The sequence below is a fragment of the Trichomonas vaginalis genome, chromosome IV (genome assembly GCF_026262505.1).
Source record: "Trichomonas vaginalis G3 chromosome IV, whole genome shotgun sequence".
Classification (NCBI taxonomy): domain Eukaryota; phylum Parabasalia; order Trichomonadida; family Trichomonadidae; genus Trichomonas; species Trichomonas vaginalis.
In genome coordinates this window covers 1781983-1806799 of record NC_067206.1, presented here as the reverse complement: position 1 = coordinate 1806799, position 24817 = coordinate 1781983, and the positions used below count along the sequence as shown (strand labels likewise).

Here is a 24817-nt window from a genome sequence, read left to right as displayed (position 1 = left end):
AGACTCTTTAAACTTTAGACGTTTTACATAACCATCCATGCTTTTACTTTACATCCGATAAAAGTGGTTTGGAAACCGTTATGAGATGGTTAGGGACATACATGACTATGATTTAGATCGATAAGATAGAATATGAGAGAGGTCCTATAAACGGAGAAAGTGTCAAAAAAGAAATTTTATTGGTAAGTAAATGTGGTTTGAAATAGGACTACTTGTTTTAGGTTTTTTCCATTGTGTCATTTACTTATTTGACGTGGCAGAAAAGTAAGAGAATATGAAGATGAACCAATGCGCAAATGTTCAGATATGTACTCGTAAGAGATATTTTTATCTAATATTAAATGGACGCACAGAACTTAGCGAATGCACAGCAACCTGGACAACCAAACCCAGAGAATATTCCAAATGAAGTTAGAATACAAACTGCAATGGCAAACTATGGTCAAGTGCCAACAGATGTACAAATGCAAACTGCCATGTCAAATGACGCTGCGTTAGGTTTGCCACCATGGTATGCAAATATGAGATGGAAAGAGTTTTATACAAACCCTGAAGTGGATATAAACAACTTTATGCAGATGACGCGAACACAGGAGTTGACCCGGAATATGTTTTCTACCAGAGGAGAAACAGAATGTATGAGCTCCATTAAAGAAGCTATGGAACTCAACAGGAACGTAAGAGACTAGGCGGACTTAGATTTTTACATATAGTAAAATGGGTTTCTTTAGATATAGGAAACTTCTTTCGAAATGTTGGAAGAGGTATATGGAATGGAATAAAAACGTGGAAGAGGAATTTGGAACGGGTCAAAAATATTGGTAAAAGAGTAGGTCAGTTTGTTGGTATTATACCTAAAGACCCTGAACCAGAAGAACAAGCTCCTGTTATACAACAGCCTGAACCTGCACCACAGTCAGTTGCAACCAAATCCAACACCTCAACCGTATTAAAAAATTATATTTTTACCGTTCGATAGTAGTTGTATATGAAACTAAGTTCTAAGTAAAACGCATGGTATAATGGAATTATCTCCTTCTTCCATCTGTAGTAAACCATACTTGAAAGTCTGAAATACTTCCACTTGGTGGTTCTATAACTTTGTAGGTTTTTCGTAAAAGTCATTTGCCAAGCATAAAAAGAGTTTGGGCGCCAGAAAATGAAGCATGAACATAATAGCACTGGTCGAAAACATTTTAATATATTGGTTCATTCTGATATCGACTTAAATATTTGCTAGGAAGTTCGACTTCTGATTTAACATTCTTTCAAATAATACCATGACATTGCAGTGAATTCTGTATATATTTGTCGTCTTCTTGATTGTCTTCTAGATTTAAATGACATTTGAATTTTGTTTGTCATATACAATTCTCACATAAAGTGTGCTCTCGGTATTTGCATATTCATCGAGCATATTTGCTAACAATGAATTTATTTTATCTTCTATATTGTTTAAGCAGTCTGTAGAGAAGATGAAAGGTCAACTTGTATTAGCTCAATTTCTTCCCACATTTTTCGTTTCCTTAAGTATATTAATCTTATAGAAACTACATAAATGGAAACTTTATGGCTTCTCGAAAAACTTCATTCTACGAAAGCCAATAGCTTTTGTGACGATGGGTCTCTTAACCATCTAATGGGTAGTCAAAACGATAGCCTTCATGCTTTACGGTCTCTGTCTCAAACTTTTGACCGACATTAGTAAAAAGTTCATCTAATGGTTTAGTTGTAGCAACTCTTGAATTTTCTTTTTCTATTGAAAGCATATTTTATCTAAATAAAAATGTCAAAGAAACAGCGCTATAGAGAAAATACACAACAACCGACAACTCATATTGCAAGCTCTAAATAAGAACACAACAAACTTTTCAAACTATTCTAAGATATCTGAGTCATTGAAAGAAGGAAACTTAAAACTGACATAAACCAATGACAGATGAGTTTCTGTTTCAAGACAATAAGAACCATACTGTCTGTATAAATCCAACAAAAGGAACTTTAAACGAGAAACCTATAATGAACTTCTTTTGAAACAGATGTTGACAACAAAGCTGACAAAGAATATGTCATGAAAAATCAAGAAGAAATGAAGAGCAGATGCAACATATGAACAAAAGAGAATGTTGAAAAGAAAGCTGACAAAGAGTATGTAGATGCAACAAAAGACTATATTTTTGCATGAAGAATAGACATACTACAAAACACGCATACACATAACATCTATGACGTAGATGAACTTCAAGAAAGTTAGATGACAAGCGGATAAAAACATTGTTGACAATAAAATGTCAAGTGAAGTGACAAGAGCTGACAAAGAATATTCTAAAAAGACTCATACACATACCATTGCAAATATTACAAACTTACAAGAAACCTTAAACAAGAAAAGTGACGTTGGACATACACACGATTTCTTCGCAACTGTTGGTATAGAAAAATATTGCAGGAAACGGTTGAAGAAACTGGTGGGGATGTATTAAATTGAAACCTCCTAACTTTCCACAAGTTTACATCGGAGGATGACATAACGACGATGAAATACATTAAATGTAGAAATTGTCTATGTCATGGAGGATGAAAAAAAGTTAAATCACGCTCAAGATTATATGAAAAAAGTGACAAAACAGAGCTCAAAGTTAAAGACAGAAATACTTCAAACATATATCCTATAGGTCTATTTAACGTCAATGAACTCTACAAACCAGAAGTAGTCTTGGTTTTGGAACTTGGACTCAAATAGTCGACAGGTTTTTGTATTTGCAAACTCTTCAAAGGAAACAGGGAGAGTAAAACGATTTCAGGTGAAATTTACCTGCGCACAGTCACTACATAAATTTAAGTACATCTGAAGCAGGTTTGCATAGCATAGATTTTGGGATTGGTCAGGAATGACAAAAGGTAAAGGATATGATGTTAAAGAACGTTAAGTTTGCTATAAATTGTTACTGGAGTAACACTGAGGGAGGAGGAACCATACACACGCGTTTCAGGTATACGCAAACAACGGACAAGTAAAGATACATGCCACCTTACATGACAGTTTACGCATGGTATAGAAATGCTTAGTCGTCATTTTCAACTTCTTTAGCATATTCGTCAGGAGTTGTCTTATATTTGTTAGGAACTGTCTTTGAAAGTATACCACCTTGAACTTACAAGTTTGAAACAAAATTCTGAGACGATCAGAAAAATGAGAAGTATTAAGTTTGATGATGCTCAGAAGAGAAAATTCCGCGATCTTTTACAGAAATATATTGCTAAATTTGCAGAAACGTCACAACATCATAACTATTTAGAGATTCTTGTTTCCAAAAGGCAAAGGAACCCGCCTCTATTAGAGAATTATATTAGTATATCAAATAAGTACAAGCAGGCATGTATTAATGAATCCTCAATTCTTACTCGTATGGAAAGTATTAAGCAAAGATTAAACTTCAATGAAGTCTGGCAGTCATTATATGGTATTAGCTTCAAAGATAAGATAGAGAATGCTGCGGCTACATTCAATATTGAGTTTTTAATTGCAGCTGCAGCTATTCATCAAAATGGAATAGCAAAGTTCGGATCTTTTAAAGGAATTAAAGATAATATGCTGATATATGAGCCTGATCGCCTTGATCCCATTAAACATACTGTGAGAATTCGCTTAATTTGTTATCCAAAAATTTTCACATTGGAAGCTTTGCAAAAAACAAAAACACATTTAGATATAAAACTTGGTTTGCCGCATGTTTGCCCATCAGCTAATGATGACAATGCTTTTGACGCATGGATTCATGAAATTCAATTTTACCGTAATAAAATTTTTGCCTCTGATGTTTTTGCAGATCTATAAATTGCAAATTCCTATTAGTACCTTATAAGAGTTATTATAGTTTTAAAAAAAAAAAAAAGGTAGTGGGGCTTCCAGGCACTTCGTGCCCTCTAGCCCTGATAATGATTAGTATAAATGAAGTTTTTATTCGGAGGGCTTCCAGGAGCTTTTCACAAAATATATATGTTTTCATGTTTTGTCACTTTTCTGTCACTTTTCAGGTAAAAACATTTTTATTATTATATATAAATGAATTTTACAAAACCACCGTTACCCTTCTTTGGAAATAAGAGTAGATGTAAAGATATTCTATTGAGAGAACTTAAGAAACTACCGAATGGTCTAACATTTGTAGATTTGTTCGGTGGAAGTTTCTATATATCCCATTTGTGCCATACAATATTCCCAGACTCAAAGATTATATGCAATGACTTCGACAACTATATGAACCGTCTCAAACATATTCCAGACACTAACAAAATATTGAAAGAGTTAAAAGAAAAGATACCTATAGGTAAGATGGAAAGTATACCATTAGATAAGAAAAATATTGTGAGAGAGGTTTTGAAAAAAGCAGAATATATAGACTGGGATAGTATATCTGCTAGACTATTATATAGTGGTTCTATAAGAGTTCATGACATTGAAACACTTATGTCAAAAGTTTTATATCTTAACTATACAAATGTTTTCAAAAAGAACATAGAAAAATATATTGAGGGTATAGAGTTTGTGAGATGTCATTGGACAGAGTTGTATGAAAAATATAAAGACAAGGAAAATGTTTTCTTTATAGTGGACCCGCCGTTCTATAACACATGGGATTTTCAATACCAAGTAGACTGGACTTTGAGAGACTCTTTAGAAACTTTAGACGTTATACATAACCATCCATGCTTTTACTTTACATCCGATAAAAGTGGTTTGGAAACCGTTATGAGATGGTTAGGGGACATACATGACTATGAGTTTAGATACGATAGGATAGAATATGAGAGAGGTCCTATAAACCGGAGAAAGTGTCATAACAAAGAAATTTTATTGGTAAGTAAATGTGGTTTGAAATAGGACTACTTGTTTTAGGTTTTTTCCATTGTGTCATTTACTTATTTGACGTGGCAGAAAGATATAGAGAATATGAAGATGAACCAATGCCAGCAAATGTTCAGCATATGTACTCGTAAGAGATATTTTTATCTAATATTAAATGGACGCACAGAACTTAGCGAATGCACAGCAACCTGGACAACCAAACCCAGAGAATATTCCAAATGAAGTTAGAATACAAACTGCAATGGCAAACTATGGTCAAGTGCCAACAGATGTACAAATGCAAACTGCCATGTCAAATGACGCTGCGTTAGGTTTGCCACCATGGTATGCAAATATGAGATGGAAAGAGTTTTATACAAACCCTGAAGTGGGATATAAACAACTCTATGCAGATGACGCGAACACAGGAGTTGACCCGGAATATGTTTTCTACCAGAGGAGAAACAGAATGTATGAGCTCCAGTTAAAGAATGCTATGGAACTCAACAGGAAGCGTAAGAGACTAGGCGGACATTAGATTTTTACATATAGTAAAATGGGTTTCTTCAGTAGTATTGGAAACTTCTTTCGAAATGTTGGAAGAGGTATATGGAATGGAATAAAATCTGTCGGAAGAGGAATTTGGAACGGTGTCAAAAATATTGGTAAAAGAGTAGGTCAGTTCGTTGGTATTATACCTAAAGACCCTGAACCAGAAGAACAAGCTCCTGTTATACAACAGCCTGAACCTGCACCACAGTCAAGTTGGCAACCAAATCCAACACCTCAACCGTATTAAAAAATTATATTTTACCGTTCGATAGTAGTTGTATATGAAACTAAGTTCTAAGTAAAACGCATGGTATAATGGAATTATTCTCTTTCTTCCATCTGTAGTAAACCATACTTGAAAGTCTGAAATACTTCCACTTGGTGGTTCATATAGCTTTGTAGGTTTTTCGTAAAAGTCATTTGCCAAGCATAAAAAAGAGTTTTGCGCACCAGAAAATGAAGCATGAACTATAATAGCATCTTGGTCGAAAACATTTTCATATGTTCCATTAGGGTTTTCGACTTCATAATAGTCCGGGTGTACTGGATATGCTGCAGGCTGATTTAACATCCTCATAAATCTATACCATGCCAAGTTGTTATATTTTGTAGAAATATAAACGTTTTCTCCAAGGTCTTCTATTTTATTGATTTTAACAGTTGCATTTTTCCTGTCATATATAATATCGAGATGGTACTCTCCTTCGTCAATGTTATACTGGTTTGCATATTCGAGATAGATATCGTTTATTTTTTCTTGAAAAGCTTGAAGAGTTGTTTCTAAGTTTACAAGCAAATTCACTTGTAAAAGTTTTCCCTGTTCAAATTTCTCATACGTACGTTTTTCTTTGTTATAGTATCGAACTTCAAAACCGACCGTAAATGGGAAACCATGTATGGCTTCTGAAATGAACTTCATTCTACGAAAGCCAATAGCTTTTGTGACGGATGGGTCTCTTAGCCATCTCAATGGGTAGTCAAAACGATAGCCTTCATGCTTTACGGTCTCTGTCTCAACTTTTGACCGACATTAGTAAAAAGTTCATCTAATGGTTTAGTTGTAGCAACTCTTGAATTTTCTTTTTCTATTGAAAGCATATTTTATCTATAATAAAAATGTCGAAAGATATTGCTTCCATAAGAGAAATACAACACAACCGACAACTCATTATGCAAGCTCTAAATAAGAACACACACAAACTTTTCAAACTATTCTAAGATATCTGAGTCATTGAAAGAAGGAAACTTAAAACTGACAATAAACCCAATGACAGATGAGTTTCTGTTTCAAGACAATAAGAACCATACTGTCTGTATAAATCCAACAAAAGGAACTTTAAACGAGAAACCTATAAATGAACTTCTTTTGAAAGCAGATGTTGACAACAAAGCTGACAAAGAATATGTAGACGATGCAATAGCAAAAGAAGAAGAAAGAGCTAACAATGCTTATGCAACAAAAGAACATACTCATCCTGAACTAGCAGACAAAACATATGTTGACAATAAAATGTCAAGTGAAGTGACAAGAGCTGAAACGAATATTCTAAAAAGACTCATATACATTCTATATCTGAAATAACAGACTTAAACGTTAGCCTTGAAAATAAGGTAGATAAGGGACTTATGGCTAGTGTGTTAGTGAAGAAGGCGGATAAGGAATATGTGGATGAAAAAGATAATGAAATTATAGAAAGGGTTGAATGGTATCATGAATGGACATCGAAGATTTTTAAAACTAAAGCTGATACAGGATGGGTTTCAGGATGTTTAGACCTTAAAGCAGATAAAACTTATGTTAACGATGAGTTAGAGAAGAAAGCAAATAAGACTCATACACATACAAGTTTTACAACTGTTAGAGCAGACGACATAATACTGAACTTTGACCTTGGTTCAAGTGCACCTTTAGAGAATCCGAGTACAAGCGTAAAAGATACTCTTAACAATTTAGATAAGAGTTGCAGGAATATCGAAGATCATGCCAGAAACTTTGAAGCATATGAACTACCAGCAATGTTAGACAAGAAAGCAGACAAAACAGAGCTTCAAACATTAAAGACAGAAATACTTCAAACATTATATCCTATAGGCTCTATTTATACGTCAATGAACTCAACAAATCCAGAAACAGTTCTGGGTTTTGGAACTTGGACTCAAATAGTCGACAGGTTTTTGTATTGTGCAAACTCTTCAAAGGAAACAGGTGGAAGTAAAACGATTTCAGGTGAAAATTTACCTGCACACAGTCACTACATAGATTTAAGTACATCTCAAGCAGGTTGGCATAAGCATAGATATTGGGATTGGTCAGCAATGACAAAAGGTAAAGGATATGATGTTAAAGACAACGTTAAGTTTGCTATAAATTGTTACTGGAGTAACACTGAGGGAGGAGGAAACCATACACATCGCGTTTCAGGGTATACGCAAACAACGGGACAAAGTAAAGACTACATGCCACCTTACATGACAGTTTACGCATGGTATAGAAATGCTTAGTCGTCATTTTCAACTTCTTTAGCATATTCGTCAGGAGTTGTCTTATATTTGTTAGGAACTGTCTTTGAAAGTATACCACCTTGAACTTTGACAAGTTTGAAACGAGGTCTGACAATAGTAGTTTTATCTTCTGCTTGCAGTGTGTACATTTTGCCATGTTTGCCTAAAACTTCATAATATTCTCTTGTATACTTTCTTCTATTTTTACGAACACGAATGTGAGTACCTGTCGGGTTCCTATTGTTGTCATAGTCAATAGTATTTTCATATGGGTCGCGTTTAGGTATTTCTATTTTTACTTTGTCACCTTTCTGAAGTTTGAAGCCCGGCATTCTTTCTTGTTTGTCTCTTTTGACTAAATTGTTAAATATATAGTCTTTCTCTAAGTCAGGGTTGTTTTTCATTTCTTCGGGGGAGTGGTTTCCCAAACCTTTTTGTTTACGGTTATTGTAAATATTTAAAACTTGTCTCATCTTTGCCATGGAAAAGTGTCTATATTTGTCGTCATATGACATTTCATTTGCTTCACCACCTTGTGGTTGGTTTAAGTCTCTTAAGATTTTTATACAACTGTCAATGACACCAAGAGCAGAATGGTTTTGGTCGACAATGAAATATTGGTTTACATTTTTTGAACGCAGATAGTTTTTAATATCGTCTGATTTGAAAGAACTTTCATAGTCAGATGTCAGTTTTGTTGGATGGTATTTGTCAACGAATATTGTCAAAGCAGTTTTCACATCTAAAATATTTTTGGACCATAATGGTATGGCTTCACAGTATCTTGTGTTTTGACCAACAAATATTAGCCAGTATGGTGGTCCATCTTCTCTATACCTCGGAATGTTTTCCAAGATATCCATAAACCAAGCATTTGGTGTTGAACTAAAGATTTTTATCATGAGTGCTTTCTTTGTTGCCTTAGAAACATAGGGGTCCTTGTTTGAATTCGTCATTTTTTACCCTATAAGAAATGGGTTTATTTGGCGCATTAGCAGGAGTTGCATCCAGATTTTTGCCCGCAGTGGGAACAATAGCCAGAGGTGTATTTGGAGTTGGAAGGAAGATTTTGAGTACATTAGGTATACTTAAAGAGAAAGCACAACCTATTATACAAACTGTACAGAAAGGTTGGGATGTAGCACGAGATGCAACAAATCTTATTCCAAATCCTGAAACAAGAGGAAAAGTTCAAGGATGGATGGACAATGTAGGAAGACAAGCAGGAAACTATTATAACAAAGCAAATGACTACTATAACCAAGCAGGACACTATATGGACCAAGGTGAAAGATTCTTTAACAGAGGATATAACCATGCACAACAATGGGTAAGCAATAACCAACCGCAACCACCTCAAACGTGGGAAATGTAAAGTTTTTTATTGAGATAGTTAGTATCCCTATCTTGGGTACGGCGGCACTGCGTTCCACCTTACCCAAGATAACGGTTTGACACTTTACAAAACTGCTAACGTATATTTTACAACACAAACGACTTCACTAATGAAAAAATAAACGTTCACACTAACGTTCCCACTAATGTTCTCATTTACAAAAGTATTGCAGCGCTCCCCATTGCTGTGCTTAGTTAGTATGGTTATCTTGGGTACGGCGGCACTGCGTTCCACCTTACCCAATATAACCTTAAATATTTACAAAACCAGTAACGTATATTTTACAACACAAAACGACAACACTCACTTAACCTTAAATATTTACAAAGCCGCCAACCACTTCACCTCACCAACATTTTCGCTAACGACTTCACTAATGAAAAAATAAACGTTCTCACTAACGTTCCCACTAATGTTCTCATTTACAAAAGTATTGCAGCGCTTCCCATTGCTGTGCTTCACATAACAGCTCATAATCTTCTGACTCACTTTCTTCTTCATATAGGTCAAAATCACTGTCATAGTTTATACCTGTAAGTTTTGACAAAGCTAATGAAACACGTTTACCATTTGTATCTATTGCTTTTATATATCTCCCATTATGTTTGTTGTCATAAACGCTCAAACTAACTTTACCCTTTCTCCCTCGTATCTGATAGAATGTATTTTCACGAGGAACGAAGAACAAATTCTTGAACTCATGACCGTTGTAGTTTGTTATCTCAATAGTTTTCGTCATTTACATCCAAATAAAAATAAAATAAAATAAAAAATAAACTTAAAAATTAATGATATCACCACCCTCACACGTATGAAAACATAGCACAAAAATAATGTTTATGTTAGAATGTTAGATCTAACACGTTTTCTAACCTCTTTTCTAACCATGTTGAATTTATTGCTTTATAACTCTCTTCCTTGGTTTCTTTTTAGTTGCTTTCTTCACGTCTGTCTCCAACTTGACTGTCTTTCTTCTTCGTCCGTAATGATACCAGTTACTTCCACCAGTCAATGGGTCAAATGGTCTTTCGTAAGGGTTTCCATACATTCCATAGGGACCATACGGAAGAACTACTGGTGGAGAAGAAACATTTTCTTTAGTTCCATCGACTCTATTTAAATGCATTGTTTCACCTTTCATCTGGTCATTAAAGTCTTTTGCATGTTTTGCAAACTCATCGTCCTTTCCTAAAGCATTTTCTGACTCAGTCGCAACCAAATTGGATGCTTTATTTATGAGCCCTATTTTATTTAATCTTAACTTCTTTGCAACCCAGCCTCCAATCTTTCCTTTATTTGCATCTAATGTCTTCGAAACTCTTCCTCCACTCATTTTATTTACTGCGTCATAAGCCCCAAGTGCTTTTGCTCCAAATGCTAATGCTTTTGTTCCATTGCGCCTAAAGCTGCCCAAGCTACCATTTAACCATATTAAAATCATCTCTCTTCAATATTATCTCATAAAAGTTCTCTTTACTGGAGAAAGTCAATGAAACATAAACATTCTCATTCATAAACTTCTTTCTTATCTCATCTATACGCTTCAAAATGTCTGAACAATTGCTAACATCTTCTACAACAGTTATTTCATCATGAATGACCTTCAAGAACAAGCTCATTTAATATGCAATTAAAATCATCTCAATAATGAGTCCATCCTTTCCATCTTTAGGTAGCACAACATCTTTCATTGAAGAAGGTTCGACAAGTCTTATGTTAAACTTACTGACAAAGTTTGTTATACTATAATGCTTCGGCGGCGAATACATGTAGTTTGAAAGACATAATATAGATTCTTCAGCAAATTCACTTATACTGGATTTATAACAATGTTCTCACGAGACCAAATACCACCAATTGACAATCTTGTAAGCAATCCTGCTGAACCTTCTACTGTAAACGTCGATGGTAACATTCCACGAAGGTCGTCTATTGACATCTTTGAGTCACTGAATTTAAATATTTTCTTAAAGCAATCGTCATTATCTAACCATGCAATAGCTTTGAAGTTTTCATTCGAATATACATCTGCTTCATTAAATGTAAAACCTGACTTCTTTGCAGAGATGACTTTAAAATCTATTGAGTTTGTTTCAAAATTATATGCTATGGTAACTTCTGAAGGTAATGGATGCCCTTCCGCAGTCAGTTGTTCTCTCACTACCGTTTGAAGCTTTGTATTAAAAACTTTCATGTCATCTCCTGTATCTAAGTTCACATACACAGCAACAGGGAAACTATCTTGCTTCTTTGTTTCATCATTATATCTCAAACATTAAAGTTCTTCAATAATATTGTTCTTCCTGCTGGAATACTTCGAACCTGTCTGATTTCAATAGCTTTCTCACCTCCTACATACTCTACCCAGTGTCTTGGATATTCATAAGTATACTGACTTTCTTGAATTTTGGTAGGTTTCATCATAACGTGTTCATAGTATATCTTTATACTCTTGTCAGTTAGACTCGGTGCTATGTTCTGAATATTTCTGACTTGCATTTTTAATGGAGATAAAATGAAGCATTTAATACATGACGTAGATGAAGACATGAATGAAACTACAGACAAACTTAACTCTTCTCTCATTCTTCCTTTCAGTAAGGACTATGAGTTCTGTTCAAATGGTGTTTATTTCTATTGTGGAAAGATGGGGTCAGGAAAGACATTTTAACCTCATTCGTCATATACTCATAACAGAACGTTTAGGAAATGACTCATATTATGACCAAATCATTATATCAGCAACTTCAGACTCTATGGACTCAACAGCGAAAACATTTATGTCAAAAGTTCAAGCCTCTGTCGTTAAAGTTCCAGACAGTGAACTCATTGAATTTCTTCAACGTTACATTCGACGTAGAGGAAATATTATGCCATCGTTGAATTTATACAGTCAGGAATGCAAAAGACTTCAGAAGAGATGGAAAGAATTATTGACAAACACCACTTACGTCAGTACTCAGGAGTTTACGATATGAAACGACTGACAAACTACATTCTGTCAAAACTTTCAAAATACCCCTTCAAAAAGTATCCTTCAACACTCTGCTCGTGTTGTGACGACTTCGCCGGAAAAGGTTTAGTGTCAAAACCAGACTCGCCATTAGCTAACATCATTACTAAAGTCAGACATTACCATTTAACTGTAGCAATACTTATGCAAACATGGCGTTTTTTTTGCTTAAACATAAAAACGTCTCATAACTGACTTCGTTATCTTTCAAGGTTTCTCACGTTATGATATTGAACTCATTTGGAAACAGTTCAGGTATAACATTACCTTTTGAAGAAATTGGGAAGCATATAAGTCTCTCATCTCTCCTCGTTCATACCTTGAGATTCATATCATGACTAATACCATTAAAGTCAAAAATATTCCATGGAACGACAACATTGTTTTAAAGTTTAACTTCAATTGACTGATGGTAAACAAATTCCATGCATCTCTGTCGCCATTTCTGTTAATATTTTTGCTGTCATTCATATCATCCACTTCCCCATCCGTTAGCTTTTGAGGATATGCGTTAGAATAGCTGTTCTTAAATGAAGGCTTTTCACCTTTGAGAGCATAAACTCTATAACTTTCTGCATACTTTATGTTTGAACCTCCTGAGCCATCATTGACATAAATTTTTATAGGCTTCCACCCTTTGTTCATGTTCCTGCTTCTTCCCTTAGCTCTTTTGTTCAGTAGTTCTACATCTTTATACCAGCACCTGTCTCATGAATTCAACACAATATTTTCATTCGTTAGCTTTACATTCAACCCTTGTCGAGTATATTGTTCATTTCATACATATAAAAGGTTTTTATTCTATATGAAATGAGAAGCAAATCCATCTTAGCTGGTGCCGTTAATGTTCCAATTGAACCAACATCAAATGTTGACTCACGAACGACAAACAATATGTCATAAAGAACTATAGTTCGGAGTGTTTGAAAGAAAAAGAACCAGAACTGAAATCCGTGAATTTTAAACTCAGCTTCAAACGCTAACGCTACATCAGATGTTAAGTTAGAGTATCCACCACTGGACCAAATTCTTTCAAGAGAAGCCAACGACAACCCTTACACAAATGTTCAAACAAATCCTTCAGATAACGTAGACCATTACCTTCTTCAGTTATACCAAAACAATTTTACTCAAAGACGATAAGAAGCTTTTGACAAATCTTATAAGCAAGAACCAAATAATTCTAACAAAGGAGGACCTGAAAAAATGTTATCATCACGAATAACAGGAAAGCAATGTGTCATTGACTATCTCGACCCTGAAATCGAATGCTGTGGTCAAACTCCACTATTCATGAAAATAGGTAACATCCGCATCATTGAAACACCAGGAACTACAGGAGTTGAGTTTAAGTATAAATATTCGAACGAGTATACAAAACTTTCAACAGAATATAAACTTTGTTTGAAAATATGTTTAGTAAATTAAAGCAATTTGTAATATCTGTCCAAAACTTCTTCAACAGTATCGAACTCATCTTCATTAATGCAAACCTAATCTTATTGACTTGGTGCAGTTTTCACTAACACATATTTTTCTGTTCTCTTGACTGACATAACTAATATTCATTTGTTTCATCAAACAGCAACAACCAAAGTTCATGACCTAATACATAACATTCATACTTTATATTTTTAGCTCTGAGTTCTCTTGTAAGCTGTTGCATTTAATATTTTCTAAAAAGTCAACTTCAACAGTCATTCGCACTGGTGCCTTCAGTTCTACAGGCTCGCCCTGAAAGTCAACTAGTCTGAATTGCATGTCTTTCAAATTATGAGGACTAATGCGAACCCATTTACCTAAATGAGTTGCTATGACAGGAACGTTTTGGAATGAACATTGAATTGACTGCATAACAGAAGGATTATATTCTACTGAACCTTTACTATTAACTCCTGAAATACCTGTGACATTAGCTATTTTAGACTCATGTACAAACAATTGCCATAACATACGTATGGAACAGATTTCATCTCAATCGTTTTGTCAACACTTTTCAAAGGAAATGTCATATGGTATGCTCCTAAAAGAAGTTGAACTCTATGACTCATTCGTGTTATCTTGAACTCTTCTTGCTACTGAACTTCAATGTTCCCTCAGAAGAGAGTTCGACATCTATGTTGTCAATAGTTTCTTCATTTATGAGAGTATCTATGACTCCAGCAATTTTATCTATTCTATACTCTGCTCTGTTAGGAAATGTTATAAAACTTCTTTTTGTCATCTATTCAATCTCTATGAAATCTGTTTCATCTGTTATGACAAAAGTTGCGATAGTATTGAAGTCAACAACTCTGAAAGCAAGTGCTTCATTCTGAAGACCTAAGTTTGTTTGAAGCTTTACTGTTCCATATTCGTTTGGTCTGTACTTTGCAAATAGAACAACATTTTATTCTCATTAAAATATGACTATTGCTGCATCTGCGTTATGAAACAAATGAAGCAAGAAGAGCACATGAACTAGTAAACGAAAACTCAACTTTAACCATTGAAGGCAATGATTTAGTCATTAGATGGAAAAACTAAAAAAGTCATTGATTTCGATACTTTTAACACTTATGACCCATTCATTACAACAAGCAAGGTTCCTATCATAAATGATGGAACGGTGCAATATATAAATTCTACAGTAGATGCCTCATTAGTGAAAGTATTAAATGTTCTCATTGAATTGTTAAAGAGCTTTCGATTGACGACAACATTAAATTGCCTAAAGAATTTAGTCATGAATGAGAAACAAATTCTCGGCGTTGCTGGTAGCAGTAATGATGTACACCTTATGACATTGAATATTATAACGAACATAAAGATGAACTGAAAGGAGGAAGGGTGACACCGGACCTCAAGGACCTCAAGGACCTCAAGGACCACAAGGAATACAAGGAATACAAGGAATACAGGACCTCAAGGCGAAAACGGTTTGGATGGAAAGGATGAAAGGATGGAAAAACTGCTAAATCATGGATATGGGACCTTATAAATACTGGTTTAACAGCTGCTTCATATGGAGTTCTTCAATACCAAATCGGAAAGATATGGGCGGTACTTGGTGAAGAAGTTTTAAAATGACGTTAAAAATGCTTTGAAACTTCATTTCAAATGGTTCGGATACTATTAAACTTTATCTGGTTGGATGCAAGAAACAAGGAGTCAAATGATACTGTAAGACGTATAGCAAACAATGCACGTACGGGATTGGATACTTTACGACAAGCACAAATACACTAAAGGAAGCAAATGATATTCTTGGCTCAGTATCAGACATGCATGAGATTGGCTTAAGGTATTGACAAATCTTTAAAAAATCACAGTCATCTATTGCTGACTACAAGAAAAGTATAGATTTTTTACATAGTGCTATGGCCGTACATGGGAAGCATAAGGAACTTACTTAATGCTAACAATAACTTACCAGGAACTATTAAAGCATTTATAAAGTCCTTTGTAAAACCCGGTGCTCTAACATTTAGGTCTTTGAGAGCAAGAGCATTGAAGTCAAGAGATGCAGAAACTCCAACAGAAGGAACTGAAACAACAGAAACTCCAGAAGAACCACCAAAACCAACAGCTAATGAAATATTGTTCGAATATTTTCCAAGGTACTCTGTTCTCATTGCATACATTCAAGAAATACTTAAGAAAGCAGACTTGACTTTAGGAGATGATGAAAGTTCTGTAATATCTTTCGTTCCAGTTTCAAATAGCAGAACTTTTGAGACAGATATGCTTAATGTATGACAACATCTCTGATTTCACAAGATATGATGACGACCATGACCCCGAACACGGTGAAGAAGAAGTTTTACAAACATCCATTAAGACAGGAAAGGTTTTAACACAAAGTCTCATTATTGACACCAAAGATGGCGAAGTGGACGTTCTTCAAGAGCTGAAGAAAAATACTTCTTCGGGAGGTGGTGGTAGGCATGAACTTGAAATAAATGAGATAGAAGAGAAATTAGCCGAAAAAGCAGATAAAGAACATAAACACAATATCTCCGATATAAATGAACTTCAAGCTACATTAAATAGTAAAGCGGACAAAATGAACTTGACGCAATGAACAAAGTTTTGAAATCTCATAAACACAATATCTCCGATATAAATGAACTTCAAGCTACATTAAATAGTAAAGCGGACAAGAACCATGTTCATTATATAACTTCAGACGAACAGATTATAACGGACTACCATGGATATTTAACACGAAGTGATGAAGCGAAGACAAAAAATGTTAATGAAAGAAGATATAAATACATTCGTGCTAAAGGTTATGACATAAGCTGTACTGTACAGTATGATGTAGCTAAAGCACCAGAAGCATTTGGTTATACCGGTGAAATTTATGCCTCTACTTTCAATGTTAACGGTGTATTAGTTGAACCAAGATTTACTTTGAGAGTTAAGTCAAAAATAACGTTTGAAGATGCTATTAAAAGTAAAGCTGACAAAGTTGAACTCGAAGCAATGAACAAAGTTTTGAAATCTCATAAACACAACATCTCCGATATAAATGAACTTCAAGCTACATTAGACAGTAAAGCTGACAAAAATCATACACATAACTCCTTCTCAACTGTTAGAGCAGACGACATAATATTGAACTATACCCTTGGTTCAAGTGCACCTTTAGAGAATCCAAGTACAAGCGTAAAAGATACACTAAACTCCTTAAATAACAAATGTATGAATATCGAAGGTCATGTCAGAAACTTTGAAACACATGAACTACCAGCAATGTTAGATAAAAAAGCAGACAAGAACCATACACATGATTTCTTCACAACTGTTGCTATAGAAAGTATTGAAGGAACGGTTGAAGGAACTGGTGGGGATGCATTATATTGTAAACCTCCTAACTTTCCACAAGGTTTAACATCGGATGACGACATAACGACGATGAGAAACATTAGATGTAAAGATGTTTATGTCATGAAGGATGAACATAATATTAAATTCACTGCTCAAGATTTATATGACAAGAAAGCAGACAAAACAGAGCTTCAAACATTAAAGACTCAGATTCTTCAAACATTATATCCTATAGGTTCTATTTATACGTCAATGAACTCAACAAATCCAGCAACAGTTTTAGGTTTTGGTACATGGCAGCAGATTGTAGACAAATTCTTATACTGTGCTAACTCTTCAAAGCAAACAGGAGGTTCGAAGAAAATTACTGAAGCAAACCTTCCACCGCACACTCATACAGGAACTACAAACTTTTCTGGCGACCATAGCCACTCATTAAGAGACCATCCATTATACAACTCAGAATATAAAGCTGGCAATGACGTTTTATCTCCATCTTATAACAATTCAGCAAAAAAGACTTTTCGACCAACTGAACCAGGAGGAAATCATGCCCATACTTTCACAACAAATCCAACAGGCTCGGGTGCAGATTACATGCCACCATTTGTGACTGTATTTGCATGGTACCGCGTTCAATGAACGCGCTTGAGCCTAGAATAAAATCTTTAACTTTACATAAATGAGCTTGAAAGAAGTATTCGAACAACATCCATGGAGGTCTTTTAAGAAATTCAATGAAGCTGCAAAGAGTTGGGGATTTACTAACAGAGCTGAAGTGAAAAGGTTCTTTGACAAAAATGTTGTACATCAAACAAAAATAAACCCTTACGACTACTTTTTACCAATTTACTCCAACACTCCTGACGCATACCAATTTGACACTCTCATTCAAAGCAGAAAAGGAGGACATAAACCATTCCTCATCTTCATAAATGTTAACACTCGTAAAGCATATGCATATCCAATGAAAAATAAAGGAACTCATGAAGTGTTAAGAGTTTTACAAAAGTTTGTAGCAGAACATAACCCAAGTACTTTAACATCAGACCAAGACAGTGCATACCTCAGCAATGAAATCACAGATTTCTCATTAAGCATAACATAACTCACTACACTACTGAAGACCATAACCATAACATACTCGGCATCATAAACCGCTTCATAAGAACGCTCAGAGATTTAAATCAAGAGCGAGACTTTACCGAAGAAACAATGAAACATTTTCTCGAAGTATATAATTCCTCAACAAATTCTACAACAGGACATACACCAAATTCAATGACACAACAACAAGAAGAAAAGTATATACAAAGAAACGAAGCCAAACACAAAATATCAGAAATTCAACACAATTTACCCTCATTCCTGGTACAAAAGTTCGTGTAGTTCTTGACGACAAACCATTGACAAAGAAACGTTTAAGGTTAAGTCGAAATTATTATATAGTAGATTCAACGCAAGGTAATGGATATCTTATAAAAGCTGCTGACGACTCCATAGCGTTTTACCCTCGACATAAATTAGTTGAAAGTAGTAATGGCAAACTTGCTGAAACCATTGACGAAGCAAAGCGAGGAGTGGTTATTGAAATACTTGGCTATAACATAAACGATGACACTTATAAAGTAAGATATGAAGGAGGCGTTGAAGATGTTATACCATCTAAGAACTTGAGAGAGTCGAAGCCAACACATCTGGGACCATTAGAGCGGGAGTACTGGAAAGACAAAAATATGCCAGAAAGAATAAGAAAATTCTTCTAAACTTTTTCATTAGATGTAAATCAGACAAAAATATATTTTAGGTCAAAACTTCCACGAGAGAAAAGATTCCTCATTCGCTAAGGATTCCAAAAATGAAAAAATCATTGATTTCGGCTCAGAAAAAACGGCAAAAACCCTTCTTCCACGGGAACAAAGAAATAAAGAAGAAATAAAGTAAATTTTTTATTTATTCCCGTGGAAGATAGAGCACTTTTATGACACTTTTTATTCACGACAAACAAGACAAACAAAGAAAATAAGAAAATACGGCGCTGTCGCGGTTCGAACCACAGACTCTGACCCCCATAACACCACCTTAGACCACTGTGCTACGTAGCCTGTCGACATAAGATTTTATAAATTGCATATTTGACGTAAATTTATTTCCATCTAGCTTCCCACCGCATAAGATATTCATACGTGTTTGTAAGACATTCATTAAACTTCTTTTCTATTACATCTAATCTTGCGTTATTTTTTTCAATAACTTGTCTGTATTCTTCATCATCTCCAGCAGTGTTTGGGTCTTCACGTTTAAAATATTCATTGTTAACCAATTTTTTATCTACAAATTTTATTAGTGTTTGATTCACTTCGTTATGATAACGGTCATATTCTTTCAATACGTAAGTGAAGACAAAATGCGTCGTACCTTCAATCTTAAAGCTTAAAGAACTTTCAACACAGTTTTGAGGGTCTGTCAGTGCGTCAATGAGATAGTATTCGAAGTCAGTCAATAATCTTTTTAAAGTCATTTCATACAGGATAAAATTTAATGTTGTGAAAAATAGTGTTTATCTCAGAAAAAATAAAGTTAGTTTTATTTTTATTTATTTTTTTATTTTGTATGTAAAACAGTAATGTCAACATTAAGAGAACACAACAACTGCTATCGTTCATGAAGCCATTAATGAAGAATACGAATACATACAATATAACAAACAACTTCGCCTCATTCGTTCGGTCAAAGATGACATGTACCAAATGCAAAGTATAATGAATGCTCTTTGTTCTACAAAGCAAGCATATCATTGGTTTGAAAACCAACAGGCAAAAGAACTTTTAGAAGAATTTCCTCATATGATTGCTTCCCTCGGAAAACCGAGGGAAGAGATTCCGTACGAAAATCGCAAGAATTTGGCTCCTGGTTTGAAAGGTTATTATGTTCATAGACTTTTAGTAAATGCTGTAGCAATGTGGGCTTCACCTCGTTATGCTTGTTATATTTCATGATGTTAGATGAACTATATAAAGCAGAACGTGGAGAATGGAAAAGAAACTTCAAGCAAAAGATGAAGTCATTGAATCCAAAGACAAAAGCATACAGAAAAGAATACCACGTTCAGTACCAAAAGGAAAGGAAAAGAACTATAAGTATATGATTTACGCTGAAGAGTTGGAGAAAGAAGAAGATAGAGATATGGTTATGTTGCATTTAGTGAGAAGAAACAACAAGAGCTTTTATGACTTAGCTAAGATATATAAATCTGACAGAAACTGGTTCTATCGTGAAAACTTACCGATTTCAATGACACCGAATGAGCAAATAAAGGAAATTGTCAAAAATACTCTTCCTCAAACACACTATGACATCAAAGGTTGCACAATACTTACATTCAAAGAAGACTTAACATTACTGAAAGAAAAGATAACAGAATATTTCGACAACTTCAAAGAGGAAGAATGAACAAAAATATTTCATAATTGCCATCCTCCTGTGTTGTTGTCTAAATGTCATTTCATACAAAATAAAACTAACTTTATTTTTTCTGACTTTCACAAAAGACCAAAAATAAACGCTTTACATGTATTTTTCAGCAACTTCGTCAAATAATTTTATAGCTTTATCTATCTCATCTACTTCGAAAGTTTCTTTACCTTTCATGGGAGCACCATACATTTTCTCAAACTTTTCAAGTAGTTCTGTTTCTGCAGCTCTCATATCATTAACGAACACAACCTTGACTCTATTGACTGTACTGTCATATCTTTGAGTTATATTATATGTTCTTCCTATCTTATATCTCTTTGTATTGAAGTCCTTCGGTTTCTGAACAATATAAAGTAAGCCTTCACTGCAACGTTCCGTATCGAATGAACCATAAGTTATGAAGTTATATCCAACAACTGGGTCAATCCATAGAAGAATTATTGGTATAAGACTTTTGTCTATAAGATATGCTCTTGTTCCATGAAATGCTACTGATATCATAAGCTCAGGATTTCTTGTCAAAATTTTCTGAGTAGAAGCAATTCTAACCCAGTCCTTTGCTTTCTTTCCAGATGGTATTATAATGTCTGACAAAGAATATTTGTTGTATTTCTTTGAGTATCTTACGTTTAAATCACCTATTCTAACCACTTTGGTGTCATTGTCAATCTTTCTAACTGTTTCAAACTCAATGTTTGACATTACTGTCTTTACATACAAGATAAAAAATTTTCTTAGAAAAAAATTAGCGTTATTTTTCTTTCATAAGGAAATGTCAAAAATTCATGATTTTCGAGAGTTTTAGACCATGTTATAAATGAGGGTAGAAATTAGGTTAGATATACCCATCTACTCTAAACATTATTTTTTGGTCATGGGCTATGCCCGCCGCTTTGCGTCTTTATGAAAACATTTATGAAAACATTTACGAAACATTAACGTAAACATTAACGATAAAATTTATTTCCTGTGTTGTTGTCAAAATGTCATGTTGTCATCATTTTTAAAAGAAGTTAATTAACCTGGTAGCACATGGTGACGTGGTGACACTTTCAGTTATTCAAAAATATATTTTTGCTTAAATAACTTCAGGGTCTATTTCTTCAACCATTTCACTTCCTTCGTCAATATCAATAGAAGCTTCTTCAACCTTTGGTAAGAACTTTTGTATGACATCTTTGTTCGTTATTGTCTTCAGAGATGAAGGATAATATTTCACATTTGTTTCACCCTTCTTATATTCTTTCTGTTCGGAAAGATTTAAAGCAATACTGAAGAAGTCAACGTTAGAGTTCTTTATGACAGTATAATGAGTATCTTTGACATTCACGAAGAAACTCTTTTGTTTCAAAACTACTGCTAACTCTTGTGAAGTATAACGTTTGCGGTCAATGACGATAGCTAATGGTCTGACATACTGACCGAACTTAGATTCTTTCACAAACTTCTTGTTAAAGATAACATTAACATTTGAAGCACCATTGAACTCATTCTTGATGGCATTAGCGAGAGCATTGTATGAAAAGAACTTGCAATCTTGCATGTGTTTCATTAAAATAAAAATATTAAGTTATTTTGAAAAATAACTTAAAAAAATCTAATCTAATTTTTTCAAAAAAATATTTTTTTATTTCCTACTAAAGATGTATCGGAAGTTGTCTAAGTTAGAACACTCGGAAATAAAACAACTTCTTACAGAAGCTAATATAGATGTTGCAAAGCATTACGCAACAAACAAAAAAGCACTCGCTGACATCCTCAATGACTATAATGGTGCAATAAGTTATGATAGAATTCATGAGTTCATAAAGCCGCAACGCGGCGAGGACGAAGTCCATGCAAGAGCATTTCCTTTAAATGACGTTGCTATTGACTTATATCATAGACGTTCAGTACCTCATGAAGTAAGAAGAGAAATGTTTGACATAACAAATGCAAACGTTGGTGAAACACGAAAGAGAGACGACACACTGAAACAACAGAGAAGAGAGATGTTTAAAAGTGCTATAGAACAAGTTCGCAAAGCTAACGATGTCATTCGTTCCATTGACGACAAACCAAAAGAAGGTGAGAGATGGTTAAAGAAAGATGAAGAGAATAGGAAGAGGAATGTTAAGACAGGCAATAGACTCATTGACTTTAACATCGAAGCTTTAGATGAACCAAACAGAGACTACTTACACAAACATTTCGGTAAGGTTTTCATGAGACTCTTAGAGAAGATTAAAATAAACTCCCAACAAAGATGGATGGTATGTTATAAACTTGGTGGAAAGTATGAATGTTCTACGTTAAACCTCAATAATATTGGAACATTACTACATCAGCTCTTGAAGGAGAACTTTATATCAGAGATAGAAGCAAATGCTGCAGGTATTGTTGAAATGCACTATGACTTCTTCTTGACAAACATAAAGAATCTTACTGAAATAAAGATGTATGATTTAACAGAATATGAAGGCTTAACGATGTCAGATGTAAAGAAAGGCAAACCAAAAAAGAGACCATATAGAGATGAAAGCACACTGACAGAAAGACAGAAAAGATTATTGAACAGACTTAAACAAACAGGAGATAAACAAGATATAGATGACTTCTGGAATGAAATCCTTGGTGAAAAGAAGTTTTATAAGAAGAGAAGCGGTCAGTTCTGGAAGTATCTTTGCACATTACCTATAAATCTTGAACGCTACCAAATCTTCAATGAACTGAACAAAAGAACTGCAACACTTATGACAGAAGATAACTGCTTCGTTTATGCTTGCATTCAGGCTGGAGTAAATGAAGAAACTATTGACCACATGAGAGAAGTCATTCGTGTTAGAGACTTTCCTCAAAGTAAAGTACAAGAAATTTCTGACGCAACAGGTATAGCATTTAATGTTACCATTGGTTATTTCAATGACTCAAGACATAATGAAATAAAGAGATACATACCAAAAGAATGTGAAACTGTTCGAACTATTGACTTACTTCTTGTTGAAGACCACTACATGCTAAATGAAAGACTTCCAATGACAACATATTTCATTCGCAACTATATAGAAATCTTGAAGGAGTGTGGTGGAATGAACATTGAGAAACAGATGAAGATTTATACAAAGAGAGAAGATAAATATGTAGTTCGCATGGATAGAACAACACCGCTATGGGATGTTATGAAAACATTGTGGGAGTGCAAATATTTCGAACCTATTTCTTATGGAGAACTTTTCACATATACTACTGACTTATATAAACAGAACCTTGCACCATTTAAAGATTTGACATATGCTCCAAAGTATTGTGTACAACTGAAGAAGAAAGCAGAGTCAAAAGAAGTAAATAAAGCTAAATGTAAATTCATTCCTGAGCACGTTTTCTTTGCTGACTTTGAGTGTAGTACGGATGGCTTTCATAAAGCTTTTAACATCTGTTATGACAGTGAAGATGGTTCAGTGAGTGAAAGCATTTGGGGTCAAAACTGTGCAACAGAATTTTTGGAAAGACTCCTGACAAGAGTTTAATATATTTTCACAACCTCAGTTATGACATAAACTTCATCTTAAGACACATGACAGAAGTGAAAGGAACTCCCATCATTAAAGGTTCACGAACAATGCAAATAACTGGTTTATATAAAGGACGGGCAATTATTATAAAAGACTCTTACAGTGTTATAAATAAGAAGCTTAAACTATTTCCTGCTATGTTTAACTTACAAACAGGACCGAAAGAAGTATTTCCATATAACTACTACAGCAGTGTTTTGTTAGCAAATGACAACAGAACTGGTGTCATTTCTGAAGCATGTAAGTTTATCCGGGATGCAGATACATTTATGAAAAACATAGATTCCATCAAAGGTTGCAGAATAGATGAGAACCACTTCGACTTAGAAAAATATAGCACGTTTTACTGCAAACAAGATGTAAGAATTTTAAGAGAAGGTTTTGTAAAGTTCCGCAATGACTATTGAAAGAGTTTGATTTAAACGTTTATGACTACGTTAGTATTTGTTCATTGCTAACAAATTGTTTGAGAACAGAGTATACTTCCCGAATGGAAATCTTTATGACCTCTCAAATAAACCAAGAGAATTTATTTCGAGATGCATTCAAGGTGGAAGATGTATGTTGTCAGATAACATGAAACAAAAGAGCAAAAAGAAACTCATTGCTGACTTCGACACTGTTTCATTATATCCTTCAGCTATAGCAAGACTTTATACTTTAGA

General features: G+C 34.4%; 6 protein-coding genes and 9 pseudogenes across 15 annotated transcripts, besides 4 other annotated features; 9 read left to right on the top strand and 6 right to left on the bottom strand.

Annotated features, from left to right (window-relative positions):
• Positions 1 to 2724: 2724 nt before the first annotated feature.
• Positions 2725 to 8805: a mobile genetic element.
• On the top strand, positions 5025 to 5387 carry TVAGG3_0011150 (uncharacterized protein; the record flags this gene model as incomplete). Its single annotated transcript, XM_051219900.1, has 1 exon — positions 5025 to 5387. One exon carries the CDS (start codon positions 5025 to 5027, stop codon positions 5385 to 5387), a length of 363 nt encoding a protein of 120 aa, XP_051104886.1.
• Positions 5406 to 5648, top strand: TVAGG3_0011140 (serine threonine-protein phosphatase family; the record flags this gene model as incomplete). The annotated part of the gene is made up of 1 exon (XM_051219899.1): positions 5406 to 5648. One exon carries the CDS (start codon positions 5406 to 5408, stop codon positions 5646 to 5648), a length of 243 nt encoding a protein of 80 aa, XP_051104885.1.
• On the bottom strand, positions 6024 to 6499 carry TVAGG3_0011130 (annotated as a pseudogene). Its single transcript has one exon. A coding segment is annotated over exon 1 (476 nt).
• Positions 6518 to 7903, top strand: TVAGG3_0011120 (annotated as a pseudogene). Its single transcript has one exon. A coding segment is annotated over exon 1 (1386 nt).
• TVAGG3_0011100 lies at positions 8075 to 8859 on the bottom strand (annotated as a pseudogene). Its single transcript has one exon. A coding segment is annotated over exon 1 (785 nt).
• Positions 8075 to 24817: part of a mobile genetic element that runs on past the window's edge.
• TVAGG3_0011090 (uncharacterized protein) lies at positions 8877 to 9278 on the top strand (the record flags this gene model as incomplete). Its single annotated transcript, XM_051219898.1, has 1 exon — positions 8877 to 9278. One exon carries the CDS (start codon positions 8877 to 8879, stop codon positions 9276 to 9278), a length of 402 nt encoding a protein of 133 aa, XP_051104884.1.
• Positions 9492 to 10219: a terminal%2Cinverted (terminal inverted repeat of Maverick-1B transposon ID:TVAGG3_0010920).
• Positions 9492 to 24817: part of a mobile genetic element that runs on past the window's edge.
• Positions 10234 to 10721, bottom strand: TVAGG3_0011080 (annotated as a pseudogene). The gene has a single exon. A coding segment is annotated over exon 1 (488 nt).
• Positions 10919 to 11849, bottom strand: TVAGG3_0011070 (annotated as a pseudogene). The gene has a single exon. A coding segment is annotated over exon 1 (931 nt).
• On the top strand, positions 16999 to 17766 carry TVAGG3_0011060 (phage tail repeat-like family; the record flags this gene model as incomplete). Its single annotated transcript, XM_051219897.1, has 1 exon — positions 16999 to 17766. One exon carries the CDS (start codon positions 16999 to 17001, stop codon positions 17764 to 17766), a length of 768 nt encoding a protein of 255 aa, XP_051104883.1.
• On the top strand, positions 17807 to 18356 carry TVAGG3_0011050 (annotated as a pseudogene). The gene has a single exon. A coding segment is annotated over exon 1 (550 nt).
• Positions 20419 to 20577, top strand: TVAGG3_0011040 (uncharacterized protein; the record flags this gene model as incomplete). The annotated part of the gene is made up of 1 exon (XM_051219896.1): positions 20419 to 20577. One exon carries the CDS (start codon positions 20419 to 20421, stop codon positions 20575 to 20577), a length of 159 nt encoding a protein of 52 aa, XP_051104882.1.
• Positions 20692 to 21303, bottom strand: TVAGG3_0011030 (organellar and viral DNA polymerase type B; the record flags this gene model as incomplete). Its single annotated transcript, XM_001293183.1, has 1 exon — positions 20692 to 21303. One exon carries the CDS (start codon positions 21301 to 21303, stop codon positions 20692 to 20694), a length of 612 nt encoding a protein of 203 aa, XP_001293184.1.
• Positions 21821 to 22153, bottom strand: TVAGG3_0011020 (annotated as a pseudogene). Its single transcript has one exon. A coding segment is annotated over exon 1 (333 nt).
• TVAGG3_0011010 lies at positions 22518 to 22799 on the top strand (annotated as a pseudogene). Its single transcript has one exon. A coding segment is annotated over exon 1 (282 nt).
• Positions 23334 to 24392, top strand: TVAGG3_0011000 (annotated as a pseudogene). The gene has a single exon. A coding segment is annotated over exon 1 (1059 nt).